Source organism: Heterocephalus glaber, unplaced genomic scaffold (genome assembly GCF_053883595.1).
Source record: "Heterocephalus glaber isolate CG9 unplaced genomic scaffold, H.glaber_assembly_v1.0 deba00001761, whole genome shotgun sequence".
In the NCBI taxonomy this organism is placed as follows: domain Eukaryota; kingdom Metazoa; phylum Chordata; class Mammalia; order Rodentia; family Bathyergidae; genus Heterocephalus; species Heterocephalus glaber.
The window spans coordinates 3,379,295-3,396,519 of NW_028258458.1; the positions used below are offsets into that span (position 1 = coordinate 3,379,295).

A 17,225-nucleotide genomic window follows, 5' to 3' on the forward strand; every position below is an offset into this window, starting at 1 on the left:
TGCCAGGGGACCGAGTGTCAGCAGGTGGGTGCCTGCCTGTCCTCCACTCAGGCTGAGGCAGGAGGGTTGCCACAAGTTCAAGGCCAGCCTGGGCTACATAGGGAGAACCTGTCTCACAAAGACAATTCATAAAGACACCTTTCCTGCCACATGCAGTGGCAGATGTCTGTAAATCACAGCTGTTCTGGAGGCTGAGGCAGGAGGGTCACAAGTTGAAACACAGTCTGAACAACTTGGCAGTATAGTGAGACCCTGTCTCAAAATTTTAGGAAAGATCTGGGGATGGAGGTCAGGGTGGCGCACCCCTGGGTTCCCTCCCCAGTGCCAAAGGGGAGAGTGGAGAGCTAGGCATGATGGCGCCCCTACACTCCCAGGTGCTCAGGCCAAGCCAGAGACGGCTGGGAGTTAGGGCCCAGCCTGGGCAACACAGTGAGATCCTTGCTCAAAAAATGCAAACTGGTGTGTGTGCCTGTAGTCCCAGCACTCAGAGGCTGAGCAGAAAGCTCAGGCCCAGCCTGGGTAATTCAGCGAGACCCAGTCTCAGAATAAAAGATGAATAGGACGGGAAGAGAGTGGGGTGTGGCCCTGGGTTCCACCCCAGCGCTGACAGTTGGAGGTGGAGAGACGCTGTCGTGGGTCTCAGCTCCGCCCCACACAGGGAGCCTGGTACCCGTGAGGCGCAGCTCCCATCCCCTCCACGCCACCGGGCCCTCTGCTCCGGCCGATGACATCACACAGCCATGCTGGGCACCCGGTCCCCTCTGCCCCATCTGGAACACAGCGGCCCTCCACTGCCTCACCCTGCGGACCCCAGGACAGGCTTCCTGGTCGCCAGGACCACCACGCAGCTGTGCTGCATTGGCCTTGTTCTTGTGGCCAGAATGAAACCCTGTGGGCAGAACAGGAAGAAGAAAGACTTCAGCCAGGCATGGTGCCCCACACCGTGATCCCAGTACCCCAGAGGCTGAGGCAGGCCAACCTGGGCTACAGAGCAAGACCCTGTCTCAAAAACAACTGAGGTAAAGGGAGGAGGGAGGAAGGGGCGGGGTAGGTTTCTCTGGGCTTGCAGCACGGGGCTGAAGGCTGAGGACCAGGTGGCCACGTGGTGCAGGAAGAAGCTGCCGAGGCCACCACCGTAGACACCTGCTCTCGCCCTGAACTGCCAGGTCAGGAAGGGAGCGGCCAGCCGGGTGCCCACCATGCCTGGCACTGCTCAGAGCTCCACAGGCTGGGGTGGGGGTGCTGCCCTGGCACAGACCTGGTTCCCACGCCCCGCCCCCCGAGCCTCGGGCCTGTACTGAGGGACAGTCACGGCTTCCAGGCAGGGAAAGGCACTGCAAGCAGCAGACCAGGGCTTCTGGCTCCAAGCTACCGAGAGATGCACGCTCCTGGGCCTAATGACCTCCCCAAGTCCCCAAACCATCAGACATCGGAACTATCCTGAGTCAAAAGCGCACCGAAGCCCGGCACGGTGACGCACACCTGTCATCTCAGCACTCGGGTGGCTGAGGCAGGAGGATCTCTTCAAGTTCAAGGCTAGCCTGGAATACACAGCAAGTCTCAAAGCACAAACATCTACTGGACCCTCAAGTTACAACCACCCTGACATACAAACAACTTGGGTTACAACCGGAATTTTAGTTTTAATCTATGACCAAAGTCTTGAGTTACAATCCAAATGCTGGCTGCTTGTGCTTCCAGATGGTCCCAGATACAGATTTAGCCCTTAAAGCTGGGCGAGGTGGCATATGCCTGTAATCCCAGCACACAGGAGGATTGCCACAAGTTCAAGGCCACCCTAGGCTACATCGAGAGTTCAGGACCAGCCTGAGCTACAAAGGAGTACCCTGCCTAAAAGAAAAAAAAAGATTTAACCCTTACAGAGTTCTGGAAAGAGCATTACAGCATCCTCTCCTGTGTGGGGTTGACAGAGAAACCCTGGGCCAGTGTCTAAGGACACTGAGATCTGCCTGCGTACAGGAGAGAGATGCTGAGGGCCGTGTAGAGGAGCCTCAGCCTCCACTGACCAACTTGAGTCTCAATCAGCCCTTACAAATGAATTGACTTCACAAGTCAAGGGTCCACTGTGCAAATAAACAGTAGAATCCACCTAAACTGACATCACAATTTAGCATAGCCGAACTTTTTTCTTGTTTGGTTGGTTTTGTTTTTGAGACAGGGTCTTGCTATGTAGCTCAGGCTGGCCTTGAACTTATGTGGATCCTCCTGCCTCAGCCTCCCAAGTGCTGGGATTACAGGCACGCATCACCATCCTCGGCTTCAATTTTTATTTTTATTAGCACGCATTTCAGTACATAATAATCACATTCCTCATGGAGAGTGGGATGTACAGAACACATCTGATTCTTAATTTTTTCATTCCCTCTTCACCTCTCCCTCGGTCTCCTGGTCCGTTTCCCATTTAGAAAGATCTGTCTCCCTGATTCCTATTGTCTATCTTTTATTTTGCTCTTTATTTATACTTAGGGTTGTCTTTTTAAGCTGTGCATCTGATTCATTTCACTTAACATCACGGTCTCTGGCGCACCCAGTTCTACATGGCTCAAGTCCGTCCTCTTTGCAGCAGGGCACTGCCCCCTGCGAAATGCCACAGCGGTGTAGCCGCGCTCCATCCTGGGCGTCCAGAACGCCTCTGCGGGCCTCGATGGGGCACAGACACTAACGCAGGCCTGGCTGCCCCGACAAGCCGAGCTCCTAGAGGGACGCGTTGTGAGGTCCCTTCTCAGCCAGGAGCCGGGGCTCCTGTGGGCTGGGGCCTCACCGCTGTCCCAGTTCCCTCCCTGCTGCCCCTGGACTGTGCTGTCCTGGCCGGCAGGGAGGTAGCTCTGTCGCCAGTGTCCCCTGGGTGAGAGCGCTGAGTCCTCAGTGACGGCTTCACTGAGATGTGAGTCGCACGCCCTCGGGTCACCCTTGGAAACAGCTGCTTTATCACCGGTCCCCTGGGAACAGTCCCTCCCCAGACCCACCCTTAGGCACGCGCTGTCTCCTGTCCCTGTGGATGCACACGGGCTCTGGGTATTTCACAACAGCGGTCACCCAGGGTGTGGCCTTCATGTCACTTGATGTCATGGCACCAAGGTTCCTCCACACCGTACCTTGTGTCAGTGCTTTGTTCCTTTTCTTGGCTGAATAATACTCTACTGTGCAGTTGGGCGTCGTAGTGTACACTTGTCACTCAGAGGTGGCTGAGGCAGGAGGTTCGCCACAAGTTTAAGGCCAGCCTGGACTGCATAGTGAGTTCAAGGCCAGCCTGAGCTGCATGCCACTAGGTGGTGCTGTGGCTTGGGTATGGTGTTCGTGGGTCCCCAAAGGCTCCTGTGTTGAGACTTGGTCCCCCTGTGGTGTGCGAGGTAGCCATGGAAGAAGAGGCCCTGCAGGTGTGAGCAGTCCCGTGTGGATCAGTGCTGGTCCCGGGGCACTTGTCCTGGAGTGAGGCTCCCCGGCCTGAGGGACACCTGGTGGTGGTACGGGCACGCCCAACACCTTCCCCTTCCCCAGACAGCTCCCGCCCACCATCCCAGGCAGGACAGGCCAGCCTCCTTCCCACAGGACCACTCGGGGCTGCAAGGCCTCCAGGGACCCGACCTGTCCCCGCCTGGCTGGCATCAGGCAGCGTATCCCCGGCACCCCATTCCCCACCCGCACCCCGGCAGCGTCCTTCCTCTGCAGCTGTGGTGGGGACAGGAGGGGCAGGGACTGGCGCCCCTTTCTGGGAAGTGGACCTGAGCATGGGAGCCCCAGCCCCCAGGGCTGGGCAGCCAGGCCGAGCTGCAGTTCCCAGGACTCAGCCCCGCAGGCAGCCACCCCCCTCCCTGGTAGACTTCCTCCCCACGGCATCGGGAGCCTGGGGCCTGTGCTGGGTGGGGCGTCCCTCCTGTTGGCCTGGTTTTTCCTTTGTGCAGCACTGGGCACTGAACCCAGCACCTTCACTTTGAGCTATGTCCCAACCCTTTGTATTTTTTATTTAAGGCGGTTTTGCTAAATCCCTAAATTGCTGACGCTTGCGACCCCCATGCCTCAGCCTCCCAGAATGCTGGGGTCACAGTTGTGCACCCCTGTGCCTACTTCCTGTTGTCGCAGGGGACAAAGAAATGTGCTATCCTGCCCAAGCCAGGAGGGGGAAGTGAGGCCCAGAGACGCAGAGCAGCTCCTGCGAGGCCACCCAGCCGGGTCTGCCCGTCCCTTGCTTGGGTCCCGTGGATGCACGGCCCTTCCCCCCGTGGGGCGCAGCTGGGTGTGACAGACAGGGTGTGGCCGCCACAGGAAGCCGCCTGCAGCCCTGGCCCTGCACCACCTCGGCCGAGGGGCCAGGGCCCCACACTTCCGTCAGTTAGAATGGGAAGAAAAGGGGACCAGACCACGCAGCTGCCAGTCTTGGTGCTGCCCGACGGGTGCTGGCATCAGAGCACACTGCAGGCGCCAGGCCCACGGCCCACCCCAACCATGGGTGCCCACCCGCCCTCGGTGGCCCGGCCACTTATGGGCATCTCAAGACAGCCACCCCTCCCAGCAGCCGCTCAGGTGCCACAGGTGCCTTTCCTGACTTCTTGGTCCTCTCTGTTGCCGGATGGGGCGAGGACATGGGGCTGCGTGCCCCTGACTCGGGCCCAGAGCCCTGGGCTGGCTCGCGGCAGACTGCTGCTGCAGGCTGTCCTGGTGTCTCCGCATCACAGGCAGGTGGCTCTCTCAGCCCCGCGGCTGCAATTGGCCGTCACTGCTCAAACCAGGAACAGTGGGGGACAGCACCGCCCCAAGACAGTGACGTGCAGACCCTGAAGAGAAACTCGCACCTGCAGCACAGCCAGCACCCTGGCCCCGGGCCCCGGGGACGTGTCCCCAGGTACGTGTCCCCCTGACATGGCCCCGGAGCCCCAGCCTGGCCAGATAGGCAGGCCTGGGCCACGAGGGCGCAGGGGCCAGGTGGGGAGGAGCCTGGGGTCCCAGGGGAGGGGACCCTGGCAGGTAGGGCTGCTGGGCTTGCAGGGGCAGCGTCTGCACAGCGTATGAGAGGCCTGGGTTCTCCAGCTCCACGAGGGATCAAAATCTAAAAATTAAATCTAAAAACAAGAAAACAGCTCTGCAGGGACAGGGCACCCAGGTGGGTGGAGGAAGCACTGCGAAGGTGCAGGAACAGAGCTGGGTCAGGCCGGGCTGGGGGATCGGGCCAGGGCGGGGGCCAGAAGGTGGTGAGTCCCTTCCTCCTTACCCTTGCTCGGTACTCACCCCTAGTTACCAGTTGCTAGTTACCCATCGCTAGTTACCTGTAATTAGTTACTGGTTGCTAGTTACCATTGCTATTTACCCCAAAGTTATCCACCTAGTTTACCCCTTGCAATTACCCGCTGCTAGTTACCCATCAATGGTTATACGCCCTTCCAACTTCCTCCAGGCCCAGCCAAGCCCAGGAATCCAGGATCAGGGTGGGGGCCCAGCAAGCCCTCTGTGGTGGAGACAGCAAAGACACCCCATTTCCACGGGGTCATGGCTGGGCCGGGGGGGCAACCGTGGGACAATGAGGGATGGGGAAAGTGCCAGGGCTTCATCTGGGGAAGTGGTGGACAGGCTGCCTGGAGGGGGGCACATTTGTACTGAGTTTTAAAGGGTCTGTAGGAGTTTTCCAAGGTGGGAAAAAGAATAAGCTTAGAAACAAGCCAAGCCAGTCATGACTAGGGTTCCTGTAAACTGAACAGTCAGACGTGGCTATAGAGAGGTGTGTCATTGAGGCCCGGGTATACGGTCTGAGAAATGTCGCCAGGCGACTGTCACCGTGCCAGTGTGGTAGCAGGCATTTGCACACACTGAGGTGAGCCAGCCAGCTCCGCGGCCCAGCTGTCGCTTCCAGGCTCCGGGCCTGCCCGGTGCGTTGGTGCCACAGGCGCTGGGGTGCCACTGCACTGAACGCTGGCCCTGAGTTCATCCCAGCACCCGCTGCCAAACAACGAAAACAGAAACCCTTCCCGGTGACATGACTGGGCCCAAACTGCAGCCAAACTCTAGGCATCGGAACAGGCCCCAGGGCAGCCCCGGCCACCTGCCCTGGGCCGGGTCCTGGTGGGGACAGCACCTGCTGGTGTCAGGGGACAGGTCCTGTCTGCTTCAGGATTCCTGCAGCGCAGGCCCTGCCCCCTGCTCCCCTGATGCAGGAAGGCAGTGCTGACCACGGGGACCCTGTGAAGGTCTGGGGGGATGCGGCTGGGTGGGCTGGGCACAGGGCCCCTGCGGGGTCAGAGCCAAGGGTGGCACCAGGTCCGCAGGGCACTGTCTTGTGTCTGGGTTGGCATCACGTCAGCACTGCTCACAGTTACTGTGCTTTCTTGTCCCCAGCCCCATCACTGGTCACACAGCCCAGCCTCAGCTGGAGCTGAAAGCACTCTGGGAGGCTGAGGCAGGAGGATGCAAGCTCCCGCCCAGCCCAGGGGACTTGGCCACCTAGTGAGACCCTGTCTCCGAATAGAAAGGGAAAGGGCTGGGGTGGAGCTCAGGGCCAAGGCCCCAGGCTGCAGCCCAGGGCTGCACAGAAGAGTAAGGGGGGCCTCCGGCCATGCCTGCCTCCCTCCCTGCCTCCCCAGTGCCCTCGCTCCCTGGAAGCCATGGCAGGGCCTGAGAGGCTGCCCCCGCCACTGCCTCCTCGCCTGGACTGGTTTGTGCAGACCCAGATGGGCCAGCTCGCCCAGGATGGCGTCCCCGAGTGGTTCCACGGCGCCATCTCCCGAGGGTGAGGAGCCTGAGCCCCCCGCAGCCGTGCTCGGCTCTGAGTGCGAGCGCTCTGCCCCGCCCTGACTTCCTCTCTGTGGGCTGCTGTGCAGCCTTGTGCAAGCTACTTCCCCTCCTCTCTGGGCCTCTTTGTTTTCCCCTTGCAGTCTGGGACTGGAACCCAGGGCCTCACACATGTTGGGCAAGCAGTTACCGCTGAACTGCATCCGGGCCTTTGTATTTTTTATTTTGAGACAGAATCTTACTAAAATGCCCAGGCTGGCAGTGAATCTGCAGTCCCCCTGCCTCAGCCTCCAGAACAGCTGGGACTGCCAGTGTGCGTCACCATGCCAGGCCTAAAGGCTCATGTTTCAGCACATTCTGTGTGCAGGAAATGGAGAGAATGCTGTGAAGCCCACAAAGAGGGACACTGGGCATGATTTCCAAGCTCAGGCTTGAGCCACGTGTTGCGATTTTAAATATCCCAGTAGCTACGCCTCAGAAGTACGAGGCCCAGACATGGTGGAGTGTGCCCATAATCCAGCTCCATGGGAGGCTGAGGCAGGAGGGTCCCAAGTTCAAGTCCAGCCTGAGACATGTGATGACTTGGTGAGACCCTGTCTCAGAACAAGAGAAAGGGCTGGGGATTCGGCTCGGTGTGAAGGCCCGGGTTCCACCCCAGCTCTGCCCCAGAAGAAATAACTGGCAGCATTTGGGGAGCCCCTGGAAGTAGCAGACCCCGGAAAGACATGACCTGCCCTAGGGGGTGCTGGGGACCTGAGAGAGACAGAAGACACCTACCTGCGGCCGGCAGCAAAGCAGCCAAGGGTGGTGTTTGGGCCCGAAGGCGTCCAAGGGCCCCATCTGCAGGGACACTGCTTCCCTGAGCACCCCAAGGTCTCACAGCCAAGAAAGGCTGGCTTTAGACTGTCTGCTTAGCGCAGGAAGCCTGGGCTCCCGGCCTCCAGCCTGGGCTCTCTGGCCGGCCCGAGCTGGAGATGGGCGTGGGGCAGCAGGGCCGTGGCCTGCCTTTCCAGGGATGCCGAGAACTTGCTGGAGTCGCAGCCACCGGGATCCTTCCTCATCCGGGTTAGCCACAGCCACGTGGGCTACACCTTATCCTACAGGTGGGGCTGGGGTGCTTGGCGCCAGGACTCCCAGCGGGGCACAGGCTGCGGGTTGGGAGTGGCTCCAGGTCCGGCAGAAACCCAGCCTGGGTTCACGGGGTCGAGGCCCACAGAGGAGGCTGTTAATCCAGTCCCCGTGCGGGGTTAAACAGAGTGGGCCATCAACAAACACTTTTGCCGATGAACCCAGCAGCTGTGGAGCAGCTGCTGTGTGCCGGGCACTCAGCCTAGGCCGAAAACTTTCCTCGGCCCCATTCCTGTCGCTCATTTCCCAGAGCCAGGCTGAGCCCCATCGCCCTCCCCAGAACTCCGAGGCCAGCTCTGGTGGGGAAACCGAGGCAGGGAAGCCCTGGGCTGTGGGAAGGAGGGCAGGAGGCCACACGCTCCCTTCGTGTGTCGCAGGGTGCAGGGCCGCTGCCACCACGCTATGGTGACTCTGCAGGACGACGGCCGCCTGGTGCTGCTGGGGGACGACGCGGTCCACGCCTCGCTGTGCGCCCTGGTGGCCTTCTACCAGCGCAGGCCCCTGCGGCCGCACGGGCAGCTGCTCACGCAGGGCTGCGGGCAGGTGAGCTGGGTCCGGCCCTGATGCCACGCGGGGCTGCCCCACCCTCAGCCGGGAGGCTCTGTCCTCGGCTGACCTCAGACAGGGCTCAGCGCGCACCCCTTGGCTGAGCTGCCGGGCTGGGAACGTCCTTATAAAGCCGGTGGGCGGGGCCTGGGCCCGGCCGACACAGTGTGGGTGGGGCCAGCTTCCTAATTAGGCGAGTGGGCGGGGCCTGGGTTGCCTCGGCGCTGCCCTAGAACCTGAACTGTGTTTCCGGGCGCAGAAGGATCCGGCCACCGTGGACTACGAGGACCTCCTGCGCTACGCTGCCGCCCTGGCCCAGGACACCACCAGCCCAGAGCCCAGCCCTGAAGAGCATGAAGGGCCCTGCTCATGCCCAGAGGTACAGGGGGCTGCCACCTCCATGTGGCAAGGGGGCACAGGGCTGACCCTGCTGCCAGAGGAGCTCCTTCCAGGGAGAGTTAGGACCCAGTGCTGGGGGCTTAAAGCCTTCCAGTGACATCTGACTCAGGGCTACCACCAAACTGCACTCTCAGCCCCTCCCTTGCCCCTGCCCTGCCTGCTGTAGTTCAGGTCAGCAGCAAGCTCAGGACCTTTGCATATGCTGTGTCACTGCCCCCAAGTTCCCTCACCTGGCTTCTGCTTCTAGTTAACCTTCTCCAATGTCTGGACTAAAGCAGCCCCACACCTGCCCTGTTTACCCCCGAAGGCAGCTCCTGGCAGATGGAAGGCTCCTGCTTACCCCTGGGTCTGTGTGTTTCCTGTTTGGTTGCCCATCAAATGGAGTTCTGCCATAGCCTAGGCAATCTGGCAGCTTAGTGACTTAGCAAGACCCTGTCTCAAAATAAAAAATGAAAAAATGCTGGGCATGCAGCTTACTGAGAAGGCCCTGGGTTCCAGCCCCAGGGCTACAATTAATTAATTAATTAGAATGAAAACTAGCACCTAAATTACATACAGTGCATGACCCTTGATGGCCATAATGAGCCACTGCTACACTGCGTGTCTCGTGGAGCTGCACCAGGCCATGAAGCTCTGTGGATCGTGTTCGGCTGACATCTGGGCCCAGCCCCTCACATATTCTGTGCTTTTCTCCCGAGCTTGCTTTAATCCCACGCATTGCTAGCTCACACTGAGGTCACAGGGTCGCCTAGCGACGCATCTCACATTGGATCCCAGGGCTGCAGGGACTGAGACAGGACTGAGCATCAACTCTGTGGCTGTCTGCTTTGGGTTTGGGGTTCCTGGCTTAGGTGGGGCTGGGGGGACCCAGGGCCAGCTCCAGCCACTGCACCAGGCAAGGCTGACCCAGGGACATGTGCCACAGTGCAGGCTGGGCCAGACAGAGCTGGGGACAGCTGGGAGGTGGCCCCAGCCGCCAGGCGTCACAGAGGGATGGGCCTGAGGGGTGGGCAGACTCAAGGCTGGGTGGGCACCTGGCCCAGGTGGCTCTTGCCTCCATTTCAGGGTCCTCCAAAGCCCGCCCTGCTCCACCAGCTGAAGGAAAAGGAGGTGTCTACAGAGGAAGTCCCCTCCTCCTGCTCTCCAAGGGTGCCTTTGCGGGGGGCTGGCCCAAAACTCTGGAAGAACCTCAGGGCGCTGCCCGAGACGGGCCGGAGGGTCCAACAGCAGCTGAAAGGCTGCCTCGCAGCTGTGAGCCTCGCGTCGCTCTGGGATGCACGGCCATCAGCGGTGACCCACAGCTCCAAGGCCAGGGCCCCTTTTGTGGCCACATCCCTGGAGAACCCCCCACAGCACCAGGTCCTGAGCGACAGGGACACCGCCTCCAGGAAGGCCACCAGGCCTACCAGCTGGAGCGGGGCGACCCCAGGGGAGCGGGGCTGGCACCAGAAGGTCGTGAGGGCTCTGTCCTTCCAGCCATCCGAGCCGAAGCCGAGGGACTGGCTCCCCGAGGAGTACCTGCAGCCCCCACCCTTTGCACCCGGGTACTGCTAGGGGCTCACCAGCCGGGAGCCTGGAGGACTCTCACTGCCAGGTGGCCACGCCCCACGCTTGCCCTGCAGGACCCAGGGATGGGGTGCAGGGCATGGGGTCTGATCCCGCTGGGCTGGTGACCATCAGTGTCACAGCGGTGGGGGTCCGCTCCCTGCCCAGCCCAGCCCGGCCAGACCTTCCTTGTTGGCCACCACTGCCCTTGGTACCCACAGTTCTGAACTGTGGGTTCAACCGCCCTGCGTGGAAAACGGTCCCTGAAAACTTCGCACAGGCTGGGTGTGGCGGAGTGGGTCTGTTGCCCCAGCACTCTGAAGCAGGAGAATCTCCCAGAGTTCGAGGCCAGCCTGGACCACACAGCGGACCCTGCCCCAGAAAACCAAAAAATAAAACTAAAACCTTTGCGAGTGTGGACATGTGCAGACTTGTCTCCTCTTCGGGGTCCCCAGAGAAGACCAAGCGGCCCCTGGGACAGCAGGGACGTCGTGCCAGTGTTGGAGCCATCTGCTGGGGTGGAGGCCTGTGGGTCCCTCGAACTCGGGGGGTTCCAGAGCCTGCAGGTGCTGGCAGGACTTCTTCAGCCCTGAGCAAGCCGGCCGGGGCTCATCTCCAGGAGCAGGAGCAGAGACAGCTGGGCAGGAAGTGTGGCCACAGCGTAGGGCCACGGTGGCAGACCGGACTCAGAGCCGGGACTCACAGGGTCTGAGCTCTGTGCAAATCGCACCGCAGGGCCCAGGCTGGCAGGGCCCCTCCCCAGGAGGCCTCGGTCTGTAGACAGAGACCAGAGACGGCTCCGTGCTCAGCGGCACACTGCCAGCATCAGCTTCTTTGGGGGACTCAAGAAAGCCCCTCCCTTCCCTTTAAAAAAGAGCAGTTCCAAGTTCGATCCCCGGTACCAAAAAAAAAAGAGCAGTTAAGGGTTGGGGACTTAGCTCAGTGGTTCCACTGCCTGCTGCCCAAGCTCAAGGACCCGAGTTTGATCCCTGGTACCAAAAAAAAAAAAAAAAAGGAGCAGTTAAGCCAACACATCCTAACACTCGGGAGGCTGAGGCAGGAGGATCACTGTGAGTTCGAGGCCAGCCTAGGATACATAGGGAGACCCTGTCTCAAAAAGGTGGGGCTGAGGATGGAGCTCAGCATGGAAGCCCTCAGTTCAATGCCAAGTACTGGGGGGAAAAAGGGACCCCAGGGTGCATCTCTGTGTGGCCTTTGGCAAGTCCAGGCCTCTCTGGGCCTGTTCCTCACCCACACCACGGGGGACAGGCGGGCAGGCCCTCCCAAGGACCTGGCACACAGCAGGTGCTTAGCCAACTCGACTGGGCATCGGGCTGCTCGGGGCCACAGACACGCGTCCAGGCTGGGGACCCTGGCTGAGTCAGGCCCGCCAGGGGCTCGTGGTGTGGCCTGGGCCCCTCCAGGCCCCGGGGGACCGCCCCTCTCAGCCCTGCTGGGCGCCCAGCCGGAAGTGCAGGCCGCCTTTGAATGCCACTCCTGCCGCCTCCCCTCAGAGTTTCCCGGGACAGCGCCCATGGATCGGGACATTTCAGGCCCCCTGAAGGACTGGGGGGGCGACAGCCCCGGGGCATGGGGGGGCAGCGCGCAGATCGCCGGCCCTGTCGCTGCCGCCCCAAGACCCAAAGGGGCACCACAGCCTTCGTCCTGAGCAGCGCACGCGGCCCAGAGAGGGCCCAGCCACCCCAGGTCACACAGAGGGGGAGAACAGCAGCTGGAACTCGGTGTCTTTATTCCCGTTCCCTCCCTGCGGGGTGTCGGTGACCCTGCCGCAGGCTCCTCCACCGGGCTGCCTCCTCAGATGCGGATGTGGAAGGTGCTGAAAACAGGAAGAGGGTCAGCGTCAACAGCAACAGCCAGCCGCGCCTGTCCCCACCGCCACCCTGACACCAGCGCTGCAACGCTGTGCCAACCAACTGCCTCGATGGGCGCGGAAACATGCTCTCCTATCATTGTCTCCATTCCTGGAAGCGGCTTCGTTCTTGTTTTTTTGTATTGGGATTGCACCCAGGGCCTTTGCACTGAGCTCCATCCGGCCCAAGTTTAGTTTGCTTTGTTTCGTTTGAGACAGGGTCTCTCACTAGTTGCCCAGGCTGCGCTCAAAGTTTCAGTCCTCCTGCCTGACCCTCCCAGACTCCTGGGATGACACATGTCACGCGCCTTGACTGGAACAGGCTTCTTCTTTTTTGTTTTTGTTTTTTGGTACTGAGGATTGAACTTGGGACCTTGCACTTGTGAGGCAGGCGTCGGAACCACTGAGCTAAATCCCCAGCCCGCCTGGGATATTATTCTTATTCTCAACCATGTGGAAATGTAAAAACCAATCTTGGCGCATGAAAAGTCCAGAAACGGGACAGATGTGGCCCACGGCTCATCCTTCCCCAACCCTGTGTTCGCTCACTGAACTCCCCTCTCAGCCCTCGAGCTGGGGTTCTCATTCCGCCCCAGGCTCCCAAGTCCAGTTGTACAGGGTGTTCACTGCAAAACTGTTCAGGCAGGGAGAATTGAAGTCCAGCCGTGTTGCTTGTGACCAGAGTGCCACACTCACCCACAAGAGCTGCCCATGTGGCTCCTAATTATCCCACTGAGACCGGGAAACTGAGAAAGTGTGCCGAGGTCACACACGAATCAGCACAGGGCTTTCCACAGGGTCCGGGAACCGGCTCTGCCGGGGCGGGGAGTGTCACCTGAGGAAGTCGGGGGCCCGCAGGATCATGTTCTGGAAGTCCTCCAGGGACAGCCGCCCGTCGTGGTCACCGTCCGCCTCGTCCAGCACCTTCTCGCACACCAGACTCACCTCCTCGGCGCTCAGCTCGCCCCTCGTCAGCCTGGTCACCGTCTGCTCCAGGTCCCAGGCACAGATGTAGTCGTCGTTGTTAAAGTCTGCGGGGCACACGGGTGGGGACGGCAGGTGGCCGCTGGGCTGGGCACCCGCAGGCACATCTTGGTGCCTTGTGACAGGAGGAAACTGAGGCTCTGGGAGCACCCAGGACCGCTGGGTAGATTTGGGTCTTGCTTTGGAATTGGGCAAGAACCAGCCGGGAAGCCATTCATTCATCCAAGTCACTCACTGAGAATGTATTATGAGACTGCTATCATGATAACTTTCGCTTATTTACTAAGAAAGTATTTATTTTCCCCCGGTACTGGGAATTGAACCTAAGGCCTTCACACTGAGCCACATTCCCAGCCCTTTATAATTTGTTTTTACTTTGGAACAGGGACTTGCCAAGCCACTAAATTGCCAAGGCTGGGCTGGAACTTTGGGTCTCCTTGCCTCAGCCTCTCAGAGTGCTGGGATTACAGGCCTGTGCCTGGATCAAGTATTACTTGAGTGCCTGCTGTGTGCCAGGCTCTGAGGTAACTTTTCATTCATGTCCTAAATCAGCATCTAGTGAACATCTACATGTGAGGCAGCACACATCCATGTTTGTCTTCCTTTGCTCCTGAGTATTTACTGGAGGTCTATGAGGCACCAGAAACTTTTCTTCTGCCCATGTATTCATTCAACAACTATTAGCTGAACACCTACTGCGTGTCAGGCACGAGAGATACAGGGTGAACAAAACAGATACTGGCACCACCTTGATCCCCCGGAAAGTGGGGCGTGAACAGATCGTGCCGGGGGGCGCTTGCCTCCCCCGCGCCTGGGTTCCGTCCTCAGCACTCCAAAACAAGACAAACAACAAAACTGAAGACACAAACAACCACAACAGTAGCTGGCAGATCAGGGACCAAGAGCACATGCAGCACAGCGTGGCGCCAGGAGCGAAGTGAGACGCAGGCAGGAAAAGGCAGCGCCGTTTCCCCATTACTTCCGGGGTCAGAGGCCAAGGGACAGGCAGCTCGGGCACCGCTGTGTGCGAGGCTCGAGACCCGGGAGCCCTCGGTGCTCGCCCGCCCCAGGCTTCTGCACACACCGTAAATTTTGAAAGCGTAGTAGGCCTTGAGGTCGCGCGGGGCCATCTCGCTCATCACGGAAAACATGTCCAGGAAGTTGTCCAGCGTCATGTGGCCGTCGCCATCCTCAGAGAAGACCTGGGCGATGCGCTGGCGGAAAGGGTTGTCCTAGAACAAGAAAGGCACAGGGGGTGTCTCCAGGGTCCGACTGGGATCAGTCGCCTGCCTACTCTGCTGGGACCTGGGGCCCTCTGCCAAGACAGCACTTCCAGAGACCCCACACCCCTCCGCTGCGACATACGGAGACCCCAGCCCAACACTGTGGGCTTGGTGGCCTGACATCACTTCTGGTCCAGAGCACCACGTGCCCCTGGGGAAGCCAATCAGAGCATTCCATTCATCTGCCAACCATGATTGGGTCTGGACTAGCCATGTGACTCCATTTGGCCAATCAAAGACTACCTGAGACAGGCACAAGGAGCTGAGAGTTTTTCTGAGCACGTGGTCAGACGCCCTGATTCCAGCGCTGTATACCTGGCACTAAGCCTGCACCTAGATTATTTTATTTTTCAGTACTGGAGGTTGAACTCAGAGCCTTTGCATTGAGTTACATCCCTGGTTCTGTATTTGAGATAGGGTTTGGCTAAGTCACTAAATTTCCCAAGCTGGGTTTGAATTCGCAGTCCCCCTGCCTCAGCCTTCCAGAGAGTTGAAATTAGAGTCATGCCACACCACATCCAGTTTGGAATAGTTTTTTTTTCAGATGATCCAACCCAGTAAGAACTACCTTTCACTCAGTACTTATTAAGCCCTTTACCTGTGTGGTTTCACCACATCCCCCCAGGACCCTGGGCTTTGACCCTATCTGCTATGTTGTAGCTGTGTGAGGTGAACAAGGGGGGGCTAACTTCTCTGACCTCCACTTTCTCATCTTTTGTAAATGGGGTTATGGTGGACTGCACCAGCAGTGCAGGATGCTGTGAGGGGCCTCTCGCCATGTCCCCTGGTCCCCGGCCGCACCTTTAGCTCTGGCATGCTGCCAATGAGCTGGTAGGGAACCTTCACTGCCGGGCAGCTGGTATAGTCCAGTGGCACGAGCTGGGGCGCCAGGTCCTGGTATCGGTAGAAGAGCCTGGTGGGGAGGGGATGTCAGGGAGGTTGGAGCCAGGGGAGCCAGGGGCTTGTCCCACCTGGCTCACCTGGCAGCTGCTCCGCCACACTGCTGAGGGCTGGGTCCCCGGGAGTTGCTGGCCCTGGGTCCTCAGCCAGCAGGGGATGGAATCAATGTGGGGCGCGTGCCCCAAGGCTGAGGAAGACCGTAGAGGGAAAGCAAGCCAGGGAGAAGGAAGGGTTTTCTGGAAGAAGGGTACTGACACTGCTCAGCAGGGTAAGTAGGAGCTTACCAGGGAGAGCGAGTTGGAAGAAAGGAGTGTGCTTGTGGCAGACTGTTTCACACCCAGCACTCAGACTCCTAGGTAATCTCTGCAGCTCCAGACAATGTTGTGTTGTCCCCTAGACCCTGCCTCCTGCATTCTTACACCTTCCTTCCCTCTCTGCAGCGGGACTACTGTCCTCCCAAGGGCCAGGGCACAGGCAAGCCGCCAGCCTGCAGGGTTTCAAAGGACACAGCATCGAACGCCACACACACCCTAGACTGAAAGGCCGGCTTTCCACCAGATGCCCCCACCTGGTGATGCTGTTCCTTTGTTGGCACAGGCTGCCCAGCTGAGCTGCCTCTTTGCTGACTCTGAGGACCCAAGGGGCCAGGGACTGTCTCCGAGGGGGCGGAACACTGGGTGATGGGTCCCTGGGAGGTGCTGCCCTCTGCCCACAGCCCTCCATGGCTTCCTGCGCCCTGGGAGGAAACCAGACCTCAATTCATCAGGAACCCAATGGTGGTGTCTGGAACTTAGTCCTGACCCCTCCACCCCTCTCGGAGTCCCCTCAAGGATTGGTGCCCCTCACATGCGCTCCTGTGTTGCTGTAGGCAAGTCCCCCTTGCCCTCTGAGCCTCATTATTCTGATGACCAGGAAGCTTGGGCCAGGCGAGATGCAAGCCGCAGCCTCCTTGGGACTCTGCACATCCGCCTGGGGTGTGAGGTCCACCTGGCTCTGACCCAGCCTCAGTTTCCTGGACAGTAATCTGATCGAAATGGCCAAGGTGACCCCATGGCTGTTCTGGCTGACAATGGGCCACCCAGTGAGACGTGTGCCCATCAATAATGGATGCCGTGTCCACACTCAGGGCCCAACCCTGCCCTCACGCCCAGCGGACCCCAAGCGGCTCGGGTTTCATGGCCGCTGGGCCATGGGTCAGGGCCTCTGGACAAAGCCCCGAGGCTGGTGATGACAGGGCACTCATCTGCGCCATCCCGCTGGGCTCAGGCCCAGCAGACTCGGGGCCACCTGCAGCCCAGGGCTGGCTACAGACTCTGCAGCAGTGCTGAGGTGCTGCCCCCTGTCCACAACCCTCCGTGGCCTCCTGCCACCCCAGGAGGAAGCCCAGCTCATTGGTGTGGACAGCAGCAACATGACCACATGTGGCTTTTGTTGTTGTTCTTTGAGACAGGGTCTCGCTGTGTCGTCCAGACGGGTCTTGAACTCACTGTACGGCCTGGGCTGACCTGCAACTTGCAGCTGTCCTCCTGCCTCAGCCTCCTGAGTGCTGGGATGACTGGCTAGCTATGGCCTCTGAGCCCCCTCTCTGCCTGCACCCCCGCCCTCAGCACTCTCACCCCACGGCACAGGGACACCACACGCCCCGCCGCACAAAGGGCCCCAGCCATGCCGGCCGCTTCCCTCCTGCTCACCTCATGATCTCCTTCCTGGTGAAGAACGTGCAGTCCTGGGGACGGAGGTGCGCCCTTAGCCCTGGCCTCACCCCTGGCCGAGGCCCCCATCCCCTCTGCCACCCCACCCCACCCCACTCCACACACGGGCAGCCTGACGGG

At 60.0% G+C, this 17,225-nt stretch overlaps 2 protein-coding genes across 8 annotated transcripts in view; one reads left to right on the forward strand and one right to left on the reverse strand.

Annotated features, from left to right (window-relative positions):
* The first annotated feature begins 126 nt into the window (after positions 1 to 126).
* Hsh2d (hematopoietic SH2 domain containing) lies at positions 127 to 10,774 on the forward strand. 2 transcript variants are annotated; one of them, XM_087201971.1, is made up of 7 exons: positions 127 to 4,551; positions 4,695 to 4,861; positions 6,591 to 6,736; positions 7,752 to 7,841; positions 8,244 to 8,409; positions 8,672 to 8,791; positions 9,877 to 10,774. In XM_087201971.1, exons 3-7 carry the CDS (start codon positions 6,612 to 6,614, stop codon positions 10,363 to 10,365), a joined length of 990 nt encoding a protein of 329 aa, XP_087058097.1. In that variant the 5' UTR covers positions 127 to 4,551; positions 4,695 to 4,861; positions 6,591 to 6,611; the 3' UTR covers positions 10,366 to 10,774. The 2 variants fall into 2 exon arrangements, with proteins under 2 accessions (XP_087058097.1, XP_087058096.1); XM_087201970.1 differs by having other exon boundaries at positions 127 to 6,736.
* A 1,315-nt stretch (positions 10,775 to 12,089) lies between these two features.
* Positions 12,090 to 17,225, reverse strand: part of Cib3 (calcium and integrin binding family member 3) — a 29,979-nt gene continuing 24,843 nt past the window's right edge. For 2 of the 6 annotated variants that reach the window (XM_021251117.2, XM_087201995.1), the window contains 5 exons: positions 17,085 to 17,119; positions 15,295 to 15,406; positions 14,295 to 14,442; positions 13,062 to 13,257; positions 12,090 to 12,193 (listed from right to left, as the gene is read on the reverse strand). In XM_021251117.2, the coding sequence (XP_021106776.1) occupies positions 12,172 to 12,193; positions 13,062 to 13,257; positions 14,295 to 14,442; positions 15,295 to 15,406; positions 17,085 to 17,119 (513 nt within the window). In that variant the 3' untranslated portion in view covers positions 12,090 to 12,171. Of the gene's footprint in view, positions 13,258 to 14,294; positions 14,443 to 14,575; positions 15,249 to 15,294; positions 15,407 to 17,084; positions 17,120 to 17,225 lie in introns of those variants that run through there. The other 4 variants (XM_021251120.2, XM_021251119.2, XM_087201997.1 and 1 more) reach the window with 4 other exon arrangements.

Coding starts and splice junctions, on each gene's coding strand:
- Hsh2d (XM_087201970.1), top strand. CDS start 6,612: ATGGCAGGGCCTGAGAGGCTGCCCCCGCCACTGCCTCCTCGCCTGGAC. Junction 6,737..7,751: donor CACGGCGCCATCTCCCGAGG/GTGAGGAGCCTG, acceptor CTGCCTTTCCAG/GGATGCCGAGAACTTGCTGG. Junction 8,410..8,671: donor TCACGCAGGGCTGCGGGCAG/GTGAGCTGGGTC, acceptor TTCCGGGCGCAG/AAGGATCCGGCCACCGTGGA.